At 38.4% G+C, this 14,602-nt stretch overlaps 1 protein-coding gene across 1 annotated transcript in view; it reads right to left on the bottom strand.

Annotated features, from left to right (window-relative positions):
* neb (nebulin) overlaps positions 1-14,602 on the bottom strand; it is a 61,496-nt gene that overhangs the window by 12,294 nt on the left and 34,600 nt on the right. The window contains exons 84-119 of the mRNA XM_089133653.1: positions 14,448-14,552; positions 14,253-14,360; positions 14,043-14,156; positions 13,755-13,952; positions 13,509-13,613; positions 13,309-13,413; positions 13,114-13,221; positions 12,920-13,027; positions 12,709-12,816; positions 12,514-12,618; positions 12,321-12,425; positions 12,117-12,215; positions 11,908-12,012; positions 11,690-11,794; positions 10,776-10,880; positions 10,574-10,678; positions 10,377-10,481; positions 10,182-10,286; positions 9,961-10,065; positions 9,596-9,700; positions 9,149-9,250; positions 7,534-7,635; positions 7,283-7,390; positions 7,088-7,192; positions 6,898-7,002; positions 6,706-6,810; positions 6,519-6,623; positions 6,314-6,421; positions 6,108-6,218; positions 5,926-6,027; positions 5,234-5,338; positions 4,705-4,794; positions 2,710-2,823; positions 2,522-2,626; positions 1,475-1,579; positions 832-936 (exon numbers count right to left, since the gene is read on the bottom strand). Coding sequence (XP_088989779.1) covers positions 832-936; positions 1,475-1,579; positions 2,522-2,626; positions 2,710-2,823; positions 4,705-4,794; positions 5,234-5,338; positions 5,926-6,027; positions 6,108-6,218; positions 6,314-6,421; positions 6,519-6,623; positions 6,706-6,810; positions 6,898-7,002; positions 7,088-7,192; positions 7,283-7,390; positions 7,534-7,635; positions 9,149-9,250; positions 9,596-9,700; positions 9,961-10,065; positions 10,182-10,286; positions 10,377-10,481; positions 10,574-10,678; positions 10,776-10,880; positions 11,690-11,794; positions 11,908-12,012; positions 12,117-12,215; positions 12,321-12,425; positions 12,514-12,618; positions 12,709-12,816; positions 12,920-13,027; positions 13,114-13,221; positions 13,309-13,413; positions 13,509-13,613; positions 13,755-13,952; positions 14,043-14,156; positions 14,253-14,360; positions 14,448-14,552 — 3,885 coding nt within the window. The remainder of the gene's footprint in view (positions 1-831; positions 937-1,474; positions 1,580-2,521; positions 2,627-2,709; positions 2,824-4,704; positions 4,795-5,233; positions 5,339-5,925; positions 6,028-6,107; positions 6,219-6,313; positions 6,422-6,518; positions 6,624-6,705; positions 6,811-6,897; positions 7,003-7,087; positions 7,193-7,282; positions 7,391-7,533; positions 7,636-9,148; positions 9,251-9,595; positions 9,701-9,960; positions 10,066-10,181; positions 10,287-10,376; positions 10,482-10,573; positions 10,679-10,775; positions 10,881-11,689; positions 11,795-11,907; positions 12,013-12,116; positions 12,216-12,320; positions 12,426-12,513; positions 12,619-12,708; positions 12,817-12,919; positions 13,028-13,113; positions 13,222-13,308; positions 13,414-13,508; positions 13,614-13,754; positions 13,953-14,042; positions 14,157-14,252; positions 14,361-14,447; positions 14,553-14,602) is intronic.

Below are 14,602 nucleotides of genomic sequence, written 5' to 3'. Positions count from 1 at the left end.
TTTTCTCAGCTGTGCTAGGCAGACTTCGGTTGATCGGGCTTCGGCGCGATCTTTAGACGAGTCCCATAGAGAGTCGGGTGCCTGCAGTAAGTAAAGATACGTCGTCGAAAGGCGCTAGCTTGCAGGACGGCTGACGGTGGCGAAAACGGCCGGCTTCCTCTGTCTCCAAGACGCTCGCTAGAGCTGCCCTGTACCCTCTCGACGGCGACTGCTTCTTCTCAACTCAACTGTTACGTGCAGCCTCGCTGAAGTGATGTAAATCATACAGCAGCACAGCGGGCGACACTGGCGAATTTATACACTCCAGCCACGCCCATTTTGGCGGGCTTTGACGCAATGAGAGCGTGTCAGCCTCTCATTGGTCGCGAGTTCAGCCGAGTTCTCCCATAGGCTGTAGTAGTTCTCTGTGAGCGAACCTATGAGCTGCTAGCTAGCCCGCTCATGGTCTGCTGCAGATGAACTGCGTTGACAATGGATACAAATTATAGGATAATTTTTTGGCTTCAACTTCTCAGAAAAGATTAATCTTTCCCGTAGCGTAAGCTAGCTTACGCAATACGAGAGAACCTCTCGTAAGAGAACATTTTCTCCAGTCAGTGTATTGTACAGTGACACTATCAAAACATAAGCATCTAACATACATAAATGCCTACCATTAATCCATGGGTCCTGGTTGGAAATTGTGGCCTCCCAATTACTAAATAGCATTCCAATATTTGTATCCAAATAAAAACACACTGTTTGAATCTTACTTAGTATTATAAAGTCATTCACACTGCGTTACAAAGAATACTTGAGCTATATACGCTGAGCTTTGGCATCAATTTTTACCTGACTCTGCATATGTTGAGCCTCCTTAGCAGTCACGTAAGTAGGAGTCTCGAAGTCCAGCATGGCTTTGCCTCTTTCTTTCTCATATTTCTCCTTATACTTCACCTGTAGTCAGACAAATCCCAAAGGTGAAAAACATACAAATAGAAAAAAGCTGAACTGATTAATTTAATGGTTTACTAAATAATGATTGACAAGCAAAGACCACAGATTTGTCTGCAAACTGAATCTTTTTGAAGAGTCAAGATTATACTGGATATCAATTAATCTGCCATTTTATGTTCCTATGCACTGAGACTCCTGAAAGAGAGTTTACCATAGGCTCAACAGTGTGGAAAATTCATTAAAAATACAATGGATGTTTATGATGTTTTCGCAATATAAAATGTCTCAGACTTTAATGATTGAGTGACTCACTTTTACAACTTTTTTCTTACATAACACACAGACAAGTCCTTATAAAGCGGTTTTATAGCACAAATTAACCAAAACAAATAAAATGTAAATGATAAATAAATCTAATTTAGCTGCAAAAGACTGACAAGTTAGCTGAAATGAAATTAACAGGTCCAACATGTGAAGCATCACACACAGAGAAGCAGGTGATGTCAGCTGCAGAAATATTCACAACTGTATGACTTACGTGACTTTGCAGCTCTGAGGCCTCTTTGTGGTGAAGCTGCTCAGGTGTGTCAGCTATCATAAGGTAGTGACCCCTACTTTCCTCAAACTTCTTCTTGTACTGGTACTAAAGAGGAACGCCCAATAAAGCAGCTCAATAAAACAAAATGGAAATCCAGTGTTTCATCTCTCCCATATTGAAAAGGCCGAAACTGGCCAAAAATGAAAAAGAAAGTGGGGACCAAAAAAAAAAAAAAAAAAACATGAAGAAGAAGAAGAAAAAACTGATGGCTGAACACATAACATAATGACATGTTATGTTTGCTAACACTTTACAATAAGGTTTCATTAGTTCACTTTAGTTAACATGATCTAATAATGAACTGTACTTACAAAGAATTTAGTTTCAAGTTTATTACAACATTTACTAATACATTATTAAAATGAAAAGTTGTATTTGTTCATTTTAGTTAATGTAATGTGAACTAACATGAACAAATGATGAATGACTGTATTTTTATTAACTAACATTAACAAATATTAATAAATACTGTAATAAATGTTCTGCTCATTGTTAGTTCATGTTAGTTCATACAATAACTAATGTTAACAAATGAGACCTTATTGTAAAGTGTTACCAAATATTCTAATAATCACACTTTGGAGCCAAAAAAAACACCTTACCCAAAAACCTCTTAGACTTCATTTAAGGTTATATATAACAATACCATTTTAAAATCAGTTTTAGATAGATTAGATAGATTAAAAAAAAAATTAGATGTTAGAGTGCTTTTAGAATAGCACTAGGCATGTTAATAGAAATAATAATAAGAAAAAAATAGAATAGGGTCAAGTGAAAGCAAAAATGGAGCTAGTGGTAGTATGTTTAAAATTGGATGATGAGGGTCACTACCAAATGATAGCCTGGAATGAGTAAATATATTAAATGATAGCTTTCTCTGAGGATGATAGATGGTTCATGTGAAATTACATGAAGATGTGATATTTCACATTGATAGTGTTACAGTGTGTGATGGGAGGGAAATGAAGCCATCAATAAAACTCTTACATCACTGGACAGCTTGCTAGTGCTCAGGTTGTGCTGCATTGACAAAGACTCAGCCATGTCAGTGACAGGTTTGTGAATCTTCTTCAGGTCACCTTTGTACTTCACCTGTAAGAAATATCCAGGCAAAAACACACCATGATAAGAAACACTCTCAATGTGATAAAAGCAGGTTTGAGAGTTTAAAGCACCTCGCTTGCAAGTTCATTGGCATCCTTCAAAGTCTGATAAATCTTGCTGTTCTTCAAGTCATACTGTGGTCTCTTTCCTTTAATCTCCTTGTCAAACTTCTCCTTGTACTTCACCTTTTGAGAGAGAAGAGTAACAATATTAGTTGCAGTTAGTGATGTATTTTCTGTCATATGAGCCAAAACGCTTGCAAAAGCACAGAGACATGAATCGTTTCATGCAATCATCAGTGGAAAGAAAGGGAAACTGAAAAGAATCTCATTACAACAAGGTTTCAGTTGGGTCTAATACAGTACAATTCAGATCAAGTTCACATTGTACTAGCCCCAAATGGGATGACCAACACAAAGTTCAGAGCATACAAAAGCATCACATCCAACATACTGTTTGTGTGCACATAAAGCTGAAGTGTGTGATTTCTGTGCCACTAGCATCACTGAACCAACGGGGTGCAACAGGGCCAAGACCGATTATGTCATTCACAGTGCTTCATGGGAGTGAATGAGCGCTAAAGAGTTCTTTTAGTGAACGTTCTTTGATTCTCTGATTGGTGGAGATTTCTTTCCAGAATCATATTTAACATAAATTAGTTACACATAATTATTTTAAAAATATGATGGCTTCAACAAAATATCATTGGTTAACCTTGTTGCTCACAGTAGGTCTGTCTTTAACGGTTTAAAAGTTATTGTTAACTTGAATGAGATTTTTACTTTCAGAACCCAACTCACACTCTATTGCTAAAGAAGTGACTGTGCTCAAACAGGTTTCCGAACACTTCATCTATTGAAGTGCTATTGGTAAAAAAACGGTCCCACCCCAAACTCAAGCTGTTGGTTAAGGCAATTTTACTGTATCTGTCGATGTTTTGATTGTTCCTAAAAAATTTTGTGGTTGTCTTTAATGGGTTGGTTCTCCAAAAAAATATAACACAAATTAAGATATTTTTATTCAAATCTGAGGGATTTCTGTCCCTTCACTAAAAAATCCATTCACCCAAACCTCTTCAGAAGACTTTAATTAAACCTCTCTTCGATTTATCTGGATTACGTGAACCATGTCTTTATTAACTTTTTAAAGCATCAAATATTTGGGTGAATGGAGGTTCAAAAGAGGGACAGAAATCTTAAAAATATTTTAAAAAATTGCTTTCAAAGATGAACAAAAGTCTTATGGATTTAGAACAAAATGATGGTGAGTAAATTATGAATTAAACATTTTTGGGTGACCTAACCCTAATTACAGAAAAATTACACACTTCAGCTTTAACTGAAGGTGGTATAGAGATTGAATCTTTTAACAAAGAATCTGAAAAAATCACCAGATCTGTGGAGGAATCACATTTGTGACATCAAGCAAAGAGAGGAGTGTGTAGACCAAATAATTGATATCAACAATAAATCATTAAATGTGTTTTTGGTTTCTAAAAAGGTAGCAGTGCCATTAGTATTTATTTAATTCTGAAAATCATATAGCCGGTGAATAATAGTGTTGCTAATTGAATCTGCACACTCCTCGATACAACAGCATGTTAAAGAATGCAACAGCAAACTGGACACCAGTTTTGATGATTTGAACAAGAGATACAGGTCATTCATATGTGCAAAAACATTTTGCATGCTAGACAAATATGAAAAAATGGTCTGAAATGGGGGGGAAATGCTACAGATGACAAAAAAATGTGATGGAGTGCCGGTCTTTAAGCCTAAGCCTGGCAACAAGGCAAAAGCTTGCATGACAAACACAAAAAGAGACAAGATCAGCAAAAAAAAAATAAATAAAAAAAAAAAAAACGAAATGGCTGGGAATGTAGAATTGAGAGAGCAAAAACATTGAAAACCAACAAGAATATTTCAATGTCTGCAGGACCCAAAAATCGTATCAAATTGAGTGCCACTGAGTACAATGACTGGGTCAGTCCGAGGGAAAGAGAACATAGACACTACAGAGACAGAGAAGTGCAAATGTCACTCCCAGGGGCCAGGGGCCCTTCTTACATCACTAGTCAGGGCACTCATTTTCTTAATGTGCCGCATCTGAGGAGTGTCAAAGGAAGCAGCACCATGGAGGGATGTCTTTTCCTCTACCTAAAAAAAGTGCAGTGAAATGGCAGGGTAACATCAATGAAATGGGACAAAACAGAGAAAATGAATGAATGGAAAACAGATGGATGGATTACAGAGTGAGATGGAAAGACATGAATAAATACAGGGCAGATAGGTAAGCCGATGAGGTGAAACAGATTACAAGAGACACTCAGGGCTTGCATAGACAATGACGGTATTAATAATGATAGGCATGAGAAGCACTGCAGAGGCGTTCTACTATTACATTACAATGAATACCACTACAGCAAACTTTGAGTATTACTGCATATGCAGCTGCCATGATGGTGAAGGTGTAAGGAAAACCGTGTCAAATATATATCCAGTGGCTTCAATCTAAACCCCTGTATTCCTTGCGGATGAATACAATGAAAGTCTATGGACCACATCATGTCTATTGTGGAGTTGCTAACAGTATTACCTGACTGGTCAGTTTGGACACCTCAGTGGCCAGGGCGATATCAGGACGGCCGAGCAGCGTTCCACCACGGCTGGCCTCCTGGCGAGCTTTATCACGGTATCCAATCTACAAGAACAGATTTGAAACCTTTACTACTTACAATTATAACAGCAACACAAATACTGTTTTGTCAAGACTTCACTAGTACAGACGTTTGAATACTACACCCAAAAAATAAATAATAATTAATTTACTTACACTCAAGTGGTTCCAAATCCAAAAAGACTCATTCAACTTTGAAACACAATATTTTTTAATAAAAACTGAGAAATTTCTTACCCTGCATTGAACTTTCATTCCATCAAAACTTTCAATGCGAGTAAGAGATTATAAAAGTAATTCATATAAATTGTGTGGTTTCACTCAAGTCTTCTGTTAAGACATGATTGCTTGCTTTATTTGATTTAGTTTCTGCTTTTATTCATAAAGATTTATCAATATACACACATGGAGCACATCAAATATGGACACGGAAGCGTTAATGTGCTGCTTAATGTAAATCAATAAGGTTTACTTTTGGGTGTCAAGCAAGCATGGTTGAGCTGCCGTTGACCATGTTTGAAAGTCTTATGGGTTTGGAATGCAATAAGGGTGTGTAATTGACAATAGAAAACATTTTTTTTGGGTGAACTGTGCTTTTAAGTGACCCTCACCTCACTGACAAGCTTAGCAGCTTGAGTGGCTTTCCTGATGTCTGGGCGGTCAGCAACCGAGGTGTATGTCAACTTGGCTTTAGCTTCCTGTTTATAGGCGATCTACACAAGGAAAGACGAGAGATTTAAAATGATCTCTGTCTGAGGCTATTAGTTAAAGCAGATACATGTTAGTTCCTTACGTTGCTTTGGTTTTTGGCCACTTCCATGGCATGTTGAACATCGGGGGGAGCAATCATTTGATTGTAATTAGACTTGCCTTTCTCCTTCTCAAACTTTTCCTTGTACAATTTCTGTGGAAAGATTATGATTGGTGACCGCAATACAGAATAATTTCCCGCAATTGAGGTTTCTCATAATGGGGTGAAAACTGAGTATTTCAACTTACAGCACTCATTTTGGCAACCTCTTTGCTGTGGGCAGTGTCACGAGTTTCAGCAAGTGTAGTGAAGCCACCCGACTGATGATCCTTTTTGCTGGCCTCCTTGTATTTGGACTGCAGAAAGATTTGTAAACAATTTTATGAATGATAAATGAAAAACTATTTTACAAAGCTTTATATTGGTTATTGTTACATTATATTGGTGCAATACCTCAGACACAAGTTTGGCCACTGATTTAGCATGAAGGATTTGAGGTGTGTCATGGACAGCCATATAATGACCCTTGGCCTTCTCATACTTCTCCTTATATTTCACCTGAAGAACAGTGACATTTTTTGTTAGTTTAACTGACATATATGTTGATTTTCAAATGTCCTGTATGGAAAATGGCACTCACATCACTAGCGATTTCACTGTTCTTCTTTGCCAAAATAGTGTTTTTATCATCAACGATAGACAATACGCAGCCCTTCAGCATTTCCTTATCATACTTGTACTCAATCTGTGGATTACAAAAAAAATCTGTTCATTAATATGTAATGATTCTCTCTAAAACTGAAACCATGGTTAAAAATGGAGTGGTACGAACATCACTCTGCTGGAAACTGTTCTTAGCGGCATGGATGAAATCAGGTCTGTCCACAGTCCAGATCCACTTGTTCTTGGTGGCCTCATACTTCTTCTTGTAGTCGAGCTACAAGTTAGAGAAACTTAAATAATGAGATGCTGACTTGTGATTCAACTTCACAGATGCTTAGTGTAGACCAATGCAGACTCACATTGCTTATGTTCTTGTAGGCCTCCTTGGCGGCACGGATTTCGTGAGCATCAGGTGCCATGTTGATGTGAGCCTTGTTTCTTTCATACACTTCCTTGTATTTCAGCTATAAAAAAGAAGTTTAAAATGAAACTCACTGACATGAATAGTCTTAAATTTGGTTCCTTTTTGCAAATGTGCAGAAGGGTAAACCTACGTTGCTGGTGATCTCCTTGACCTTCTTCATGTGCTGGCTCGCAGGAGTGTCATGTCCAAGTGTGTAACCTCTCGCTTTGGTCTTGTTGTATTCCATCCTATAGATGATCTAAAGAAGTGAACAGAGATACCAAAATATAATGCATTCCCATACAATGACTGGATTATAAACTGAACATTAGGAATGTCAACTGTATGCATGTATAAATGCTTTTCACATGAAGGTGGAAGGCAGATGGTGATGATACTAACATCGCTGATTTGCTTGCTGCGCTTGGCAACTTGGTAATCAGGTGTTTCCAGCACTGAGGTGAATTTCGACTTGGCACGTTCATACTGCTCTTTGTACTTCCACTACAGGAAGTAATGGATAAGAAACGATAATCAGAGACAGCACTTTTCCATTCAAATGAAGAATGAGGGTGACTTCACATAAATTAATTTTTTTTACAGTATTATATTTACTTTTATAAGGATCACTAAGTAAGACACTGTGATATTTAATTTCTATAACAACTGTCAATATCATGCATTCAAAGGGAAGGTTTAATCATGACAGAATTAAGTTAAAGTACATTTAAGTTATATAACAACTCAATTTCGTGCATTAAAAGGGAATCAATCTATTCAAAGGAGCAAATAATTACTTATGTTTAACCGACACACACATACACACATGCAATAGAGAACATGCAATGTGCTGTCAAGCAAAATGGAGGGAGTTGGAAAGCAGCTTCAGACAACAGCATACAGAAAAACATTGACAAGTTACAACTTCTGTCTTTACCATTTATGCTCTTACTCTTCTGCAAACCTTTGAACGTGACATTTTGAACTAATTGTATATTATTATTTAAAGCAAAGCTATTTATTTTATTTTATTTAAACCAAAAATTCATTGATTCTTTGTTCATTGCAAAATAATAAAATAATAAAAGGAAAACACCACCATGACACCCTAAAGTAGGGGAGGTTTTTGATAGTTTATCAATTTTATATATTTTTCCAAATAAAACGTGTGACAACTTGCTGTGAAAAATTGTGACGACCTGACATTTATACAAAACGTCCATATTCTAACATTGTAAACTTTTCAGTTAAAGTCTACTTCCATTACAGAGCTAACTACTGTATGACTGTAGCACACCTTTTTTCTTAAGAAAGTTATGGAAGGTGATCAGTGGGTTTGTTTTAAAAGCAGGGTATGGTGGAAAAAACAAAGTAGTAATAGTTAAAGGCTGGATATTACCACTAAAGGTGACGTTAGTGGTGCATTAATGAAGAGATGAGATTACTAGGTGGGTTTGGAAGACTCTACCAGTGGGCAGATGGTTACCTTACTCCACATGCCAGAATTGTACATGGCAACAAGAATATCAGGACGGAGCAGCTCATTGCAGCCACTCTTGAGTAACTCCTTGGCCTTGCATTTATATTTTCCCTGTCCATTGAGGAAACACACAAACACAGATGCACAAATCATGCCACAATTGAAGACAGAGACAGAGAGTAGCTCCTGAAGTCCAGAAAGAGAAGCTCAGTACCAAACTGTGTACTCCAAATACGCAATTTCACAAGAGTAAACTTAACCCTATCCCCACCTAGCTCAAGACCTATCAAACTGTTTAGATGTAGCCCTATCTGGAGCACACAGATATGGACCTAGCTGTGCTCACTCAAAAATTCCCATTTGGGTTTTTTGAATGGCAAACAAGCAGACACCTAAATCAGGGGAGAGAAAGAGACACAATCAAGTGAAGTTGTAGCCATGCGACAGAGCCATCCATTGGATCGGAGACGACCTCATGCTCGGGCCCCTGTAGCAGGCGATGGACCCGCAGGGGGCGGCTGGAGCTGGTGGCTTTACCTGACTCAGCTTGCTGGCCTCCTTAGCCAAGATGTTTCTAGGGTCATCTACAACTATGGTGTACTTATCCTTAGACTTCTCATAGCTTGCACGGTAGGACCTCTGCTCAGGATTTCAAAAAAGGAGTTAAAGACAACTGCCTTGAGAGCAGTGAGGATGAACATTCATTCAAGAGGAGAAAATATGTCATGACAGGTAAATTCAAAGTGAAATTTTAGTAAAGATATGGAAATATATAAATAATTTTCATGAAATATAAAGGAAACAAACAGTTTGAGGTGGTATTAAGCATGTTGCAACAGTTTACCTTTAAAGATGTAACCATTATAGAGGCAGTGGAAGAAACACAGGTTATGTATGAAATTGTTTTTGTTGTATTTTTACACAACATTTAGCATTTAATATAACACAGTATTATGATATGAAGTCATGCTTCTATTGACTTACATCATTAATCAAAAGGGAAGCGTTCTTGGCAGCCTCAAAGAATGGCGTGTCACATGTGTATTTGAAGTTGGCTCTGTTCTTCTCGAATGACGCTTTGTATAGTCTCTGTCAAAAAAAAAAAAAAAAAAAAAGAGAGAGAGGAGAGAGTATGAGGCAGCTTTTTTGTATCACATAGTACTGAATATTCATTTTACTTTCACTTGTACGTCATGTTTTCTATATCCCCAAAAAACCACAACTTTTGGTTAGGGAAGTATGAAATCTGATGCATTTTTTTTTTATTGATGCTGATGCGAAATGTGTCCATAACTGTATTCATTAACGCATCTGTAGTAAAAATTAGTAAAATTGTGGTTGCTCTTTACTTCGCTGTAGAGGGTCTTGTTGTGTTCAGCCTGCACCATCTCAGGTGTGTCCCACACGTAGCAGCCGATGCCCTTGATCCAGTCCAGATCTTCTTTGTACTTGACCTAAAGTGGAGAAGAACATGTGACAATGGTTAAACAGCACTATGAGCTTCTGTTAATGACACTGTGAGCTGACGAATAAAAGAATAAGAAGAGAAAGTGGGTTTAGTTATACTCACATCACTGATGCAGTCCCTCACAATCCTGCTGTGGAAGAACTCAGGGCGGTCAGGGATGGACTTCCAGGTGCCCAATGTGCTGATGTACTTCTCCCTGTATTTGACCTGAGAAAAGGAGAGGGTGAGTGACAGGATTCCTCACTAAATCACATTTTACATGTTCAAAGCAAACAAAAAGTCTCTTAGTTTACTAACCTCACTGATGTCATCTCTGACCCTCTTGGCACAGAGAATATCCAGTGCGTCTTTGTCAGCGTGGTAGTGTCCCTTAGCAAGCTCAAAGGTCTCCTTGTAGCGCAACTGGAGAGAAATGATATAGATTGTTAGAGCATATCTATAATTGATATTGAACAGGCCAGTAAAGGAAGAAATAAAGCATCTGGTTGACTTACATCGCTGGCATTGAGGTAGGCCTTCTTAGAACGAACCAGGATTGGTGTGTCATGAATGGGAGTATACTTGTGCTTCATCTTCTCATACTGTTCCTTGTACTTTTTCTAAATATGACACAAAAGATGAATTACAGGCTTTTCTGCATACATTACACACATGTTATACATTGCTAAAAAGCAATCTTGGTGTTAAAAAAATTACCTCACTGTACGCCACTTTCATGGAACGGGCATGATCCATGATTGGAGTATGTGATTCGGGGGTGAAGAAGGCCCTCTCCTTAGATGCCAGATCAACGTACTGGTACTGTGAAGAGACACCAGTATTATATAGGCAAATCTGTATAGGCAATTTTTTTTTTTTTGGTAAATTGATTTAAAAACACTAGTCATCATACACTTGTCGACTTTGTAAATGGTTACAAAGAAAAACTTGGGTTTACACTAAATGACTGAGGATCACACACTATCACAAACAACCAGAAGTCCATCTGAAATTAACAAACTCACATCCCAGACAGCAAACTGACATTGAATCAATGTGGAAACGACGTCTCTCATGACATTGAAACAACGTTGATTTTGCTCATCGAATTAACGTTGAACCAACGTTAGACGCGGCATTCTTCAAAGCTAAATGACAATCGAAAATTGGTTTGCTTTCATAACGTTGAAACAACGCGTTGATTTCAAGTTGATTTTCCGTTAGTTTTGAAAGAATGACGCGTCTGACGTTGGTTCAACGTTAATTCGATTAGCAAAACAATGTCAGATCAACGTTGTTTCGATGTCATATTTCCACGTTGATTCAATGTCAGTTTGCTATCTGGGATGTGCTTGTTGCCAGGAGACGCGCATGACAAATTGAAGCTCAAAATATCGAAATCTTCCAACTGAACAGAATCAAAATCTGAAGCTTGTGACAGATGCTTTCTTCAGTAAACTGCATGTCTTTGACTGGAAAACGCTTTTGCCAATTACATCAGCGAGGGTCTGAATATTATTTGTAAAACCTGACCCATTTAATTTTGAACCCTTAGTAAGATCTTTTAATTTTACATATTATAAAAAGTCATTATTTATGTTTAATTAGGGTTTGGGCTAAAAGTGATTTACCTTGTTGGTGAGAGACTGTGCCCACTTGGCTCTCGTAATGTCCAGGCCATCCACAGTGGTTGTGCATTTTGTCTTTTCCTTATTGCCATCAGCTCGATACACCATCTGAGGATAAAAACACACAAAGAGACAGTGAAGAATGTGGATAGGCTTTAAAACAGGAATGATGGAGTCTATAAATGAGAAATAAAGCCTGGGGATGCAACAAAATCACTTACATCACTCATGTGGGTCTTGAGTTCAGACACACGCTTGTACTCTGGTGTGTCCAAGACCACACTGAAGTTGGAAAAGTTCTTCTTAGCATCAACTTCATATGATTTCTAGCAAATAGATTAAAAAAAAAACTGAATAGTATCAAAATCAATAGAATAAACCATTATGAATGAAGAGTGGCATACATGATAATAAGTGAATGAATAATTACTCTAAACTTGGTGATCTCACGGATTCGGGTCATCTCGGGGGAGTCCACCATAAAGCAGCCAATACCTCTCAGCCATTGCAGATCCTCTTTATATTTCAGCTGCAGGAGATATAAGAACAGTTATTAAACCTGAAAATGTCAAGAGGGCAAATGAAATGTTTCCAGTATGCAATGTGTCAGAGTAAATGTATGGGGGGCACCTACATCGCTGTTGAGCTCATTGACATTGAAGCAGTGCAACAGCTGTGGGGTGATGGGCATTGGCAGAAGAGTTCCTCTGCTGTTGTAGTACTTTTCCTTATAGCACACCTGTAGAGGAAAATAAACCATCAATAGAGCATCTGATAATTTTGGCGGTAAAGTATGAATTCATATTTCACAATAAAGACATACTTACATCACTGATTGCTTGCTGAGTGGCCTTAACCTGTCTGATCTCAGGTGTGTCATACTCAGAGTGGATCTTGTCCTTTTCCTTCTCATATTTCTCACGATACAGCCGCTATGGCAAAATGCAACCTTGTTAATATTCTTGTTCATGATAAAGTTAAAAATTCTAAAGTGAAACGCTCTACTTGAACATTGTACTTACTTGGTTGGTGACCTTGTTGGCCTTTCTGATGGTGAGAAAGTTGACACCTTCAGGATCTAGTTTGTAGCTCCTGGCTTTCATCAGATCAAAAGCTTCCCTGTACTTCACCTACAGAGATTGTAACATCAGATGAGATGCAGTCCTAACATTTGACTCTTTTTTTTTTTTTTTTTTTGAGAGAGAGAGAGAGAGATTTGAGGTGTTCTCATACATTACTGGTGACGATGCTGTTGGCTTTGGCCTGTTTGTTGAGTGGAGTGTCATAAGGCAGAGTGTATCCAGTAGGCATTGAGATCTTATTGGCCTCTTTGTAGAAGTTCTAAAAAGAAAGAAATGATGCGATTTAAACATTCATCAATGGAGAGACCAGTACACATTCTTATTAATTGTTAAGAGACGTCATACTTCGCTCTGGATGTAGTTGGCTTGACGGGCCCTTTCAGTATCGACAGTCACAGCAGGAGCAGTGTTTTTACCCATGACATTTGTGACATAGTCATGACGGTAGTTGAGCTGCAGACATGAAGGATATGAGTTAAAAGATTCTGCTTCAATCAAAATGCAATAAAGGCATTCTGATACATGTTTTTGACATGTTACCTCGCTCAAGTTCTTAGCGCTCAGCTTGCATGTTTCATAGACAGGGGTGTCTGTGACCACAGTGTACTGCTTAAAATGCTCGATTCCCTTAGCTCTGTACTGATTCTGAAAGAGAGTATCACACAGGACAAGAAGATCAGATGTGATATGATTATGGTGTAGGAGGAGCATGGAAGAAAATGAAATGAGGCTATACTTACGTCACTCTGCAGGTTCATAGATTGCTTGCAGCGAATGATCTCAGGAGTGTCCCAAGCATAGCAGCCAATACCCCTTAACCAGTTGAGGTCATCTTTGTAGAAGATCTAAATGAGATGCAATAATACAGGGTTACAGCAACAAAAAGACCTCAAAACAATCTCAGGTAGTGGAACCTAACGTGTTTGCCATTTGCATTTGACAATGCACAAAAATATCAAACGTGTTTGAATGTAGGGATAACTCACATCGCTCAGTTGCTCGTTGACCTTGCGAGCATGTACGTACACCTGCATGTCAGGCAGGCAGATCCACTGATGCAGGTATTTACGGTAGTCAACCCCACTAACAGTCTTCTGAGTACTGCGCGCGGATACAATGTCAAGCATGTCGGGAGGTATATTGATTTTAGCCTTGGTCTTCTCATATTTGTCTTTGTACAGGCGCTAATGAAAAAGATGTTACAAAGAGCTTTTAATTGTTTGTACATTTGGTAAGTTACAAAGCTGAACCTCTGAAGCTGATGCTTTACTTACATCCAGAACCAGTTTTCCAGCTTTGATACATCTTGCAGTGGCGGGGTCGTCCTCAAGACACTTAGGCAGACTGTACAGGGTCTTGAACTTCTCATAATCTTCCTTGTATTTAACCTACAGAAACCAAGGAAGGTTTAATGACACTCAGGCAGTTCCCTCGATATGGAGGCATAAGTAAGCACTGGAGAAGGGACTGGAGAAAGGACTCACATTGCTCAGGATGACCTTCTGTTGTTTGGCATGGGCTAAGGCATGGGAATCGTGAGGGATGTTGTAGCTCTTGGCCTTGATCTTGTCCCAAGCAGCAGAATATGCTTTCTGAATTTACACAAAAAACATTTCAAGAACTCGGACAACAAATAAAACCAGGAACTCAGGATTTTAGAGCTTTTCTCGCAGGCTTACGGTGCTGTAAATCTCCTTCAGGTTGAAGCATCTTGCGTATTCCTGGGTGTCCAGAATGGTGGTGTAAATATGCTTCTCCTTATGATATGCCTCTCTGTAGTTCAACTGAAGATGAAACATAAAATATGCAGCGTATTACCATTTAAACTCCAGAG

Source organism: Pimephales promelas, chromosome 7 (assembly GCF_988280905.1).
Source record: "Pimephales promelas chromosome 7, fPimPro1.hap1.1, whole genome shotgun sequence".
In the NCBI taxonomy this organism is placed as follows: Eukaryota; Metazoa; Chordata; class Actinopteri; order Cypriniformes; family Leuciscidae; genus Pimephales; species Pimephales promelas.
The sequence above is the reverse complement of the archived record's forward strand: the minus strand, read 5'-3'. Positions and strand labels throughout refer to the sequence as shown.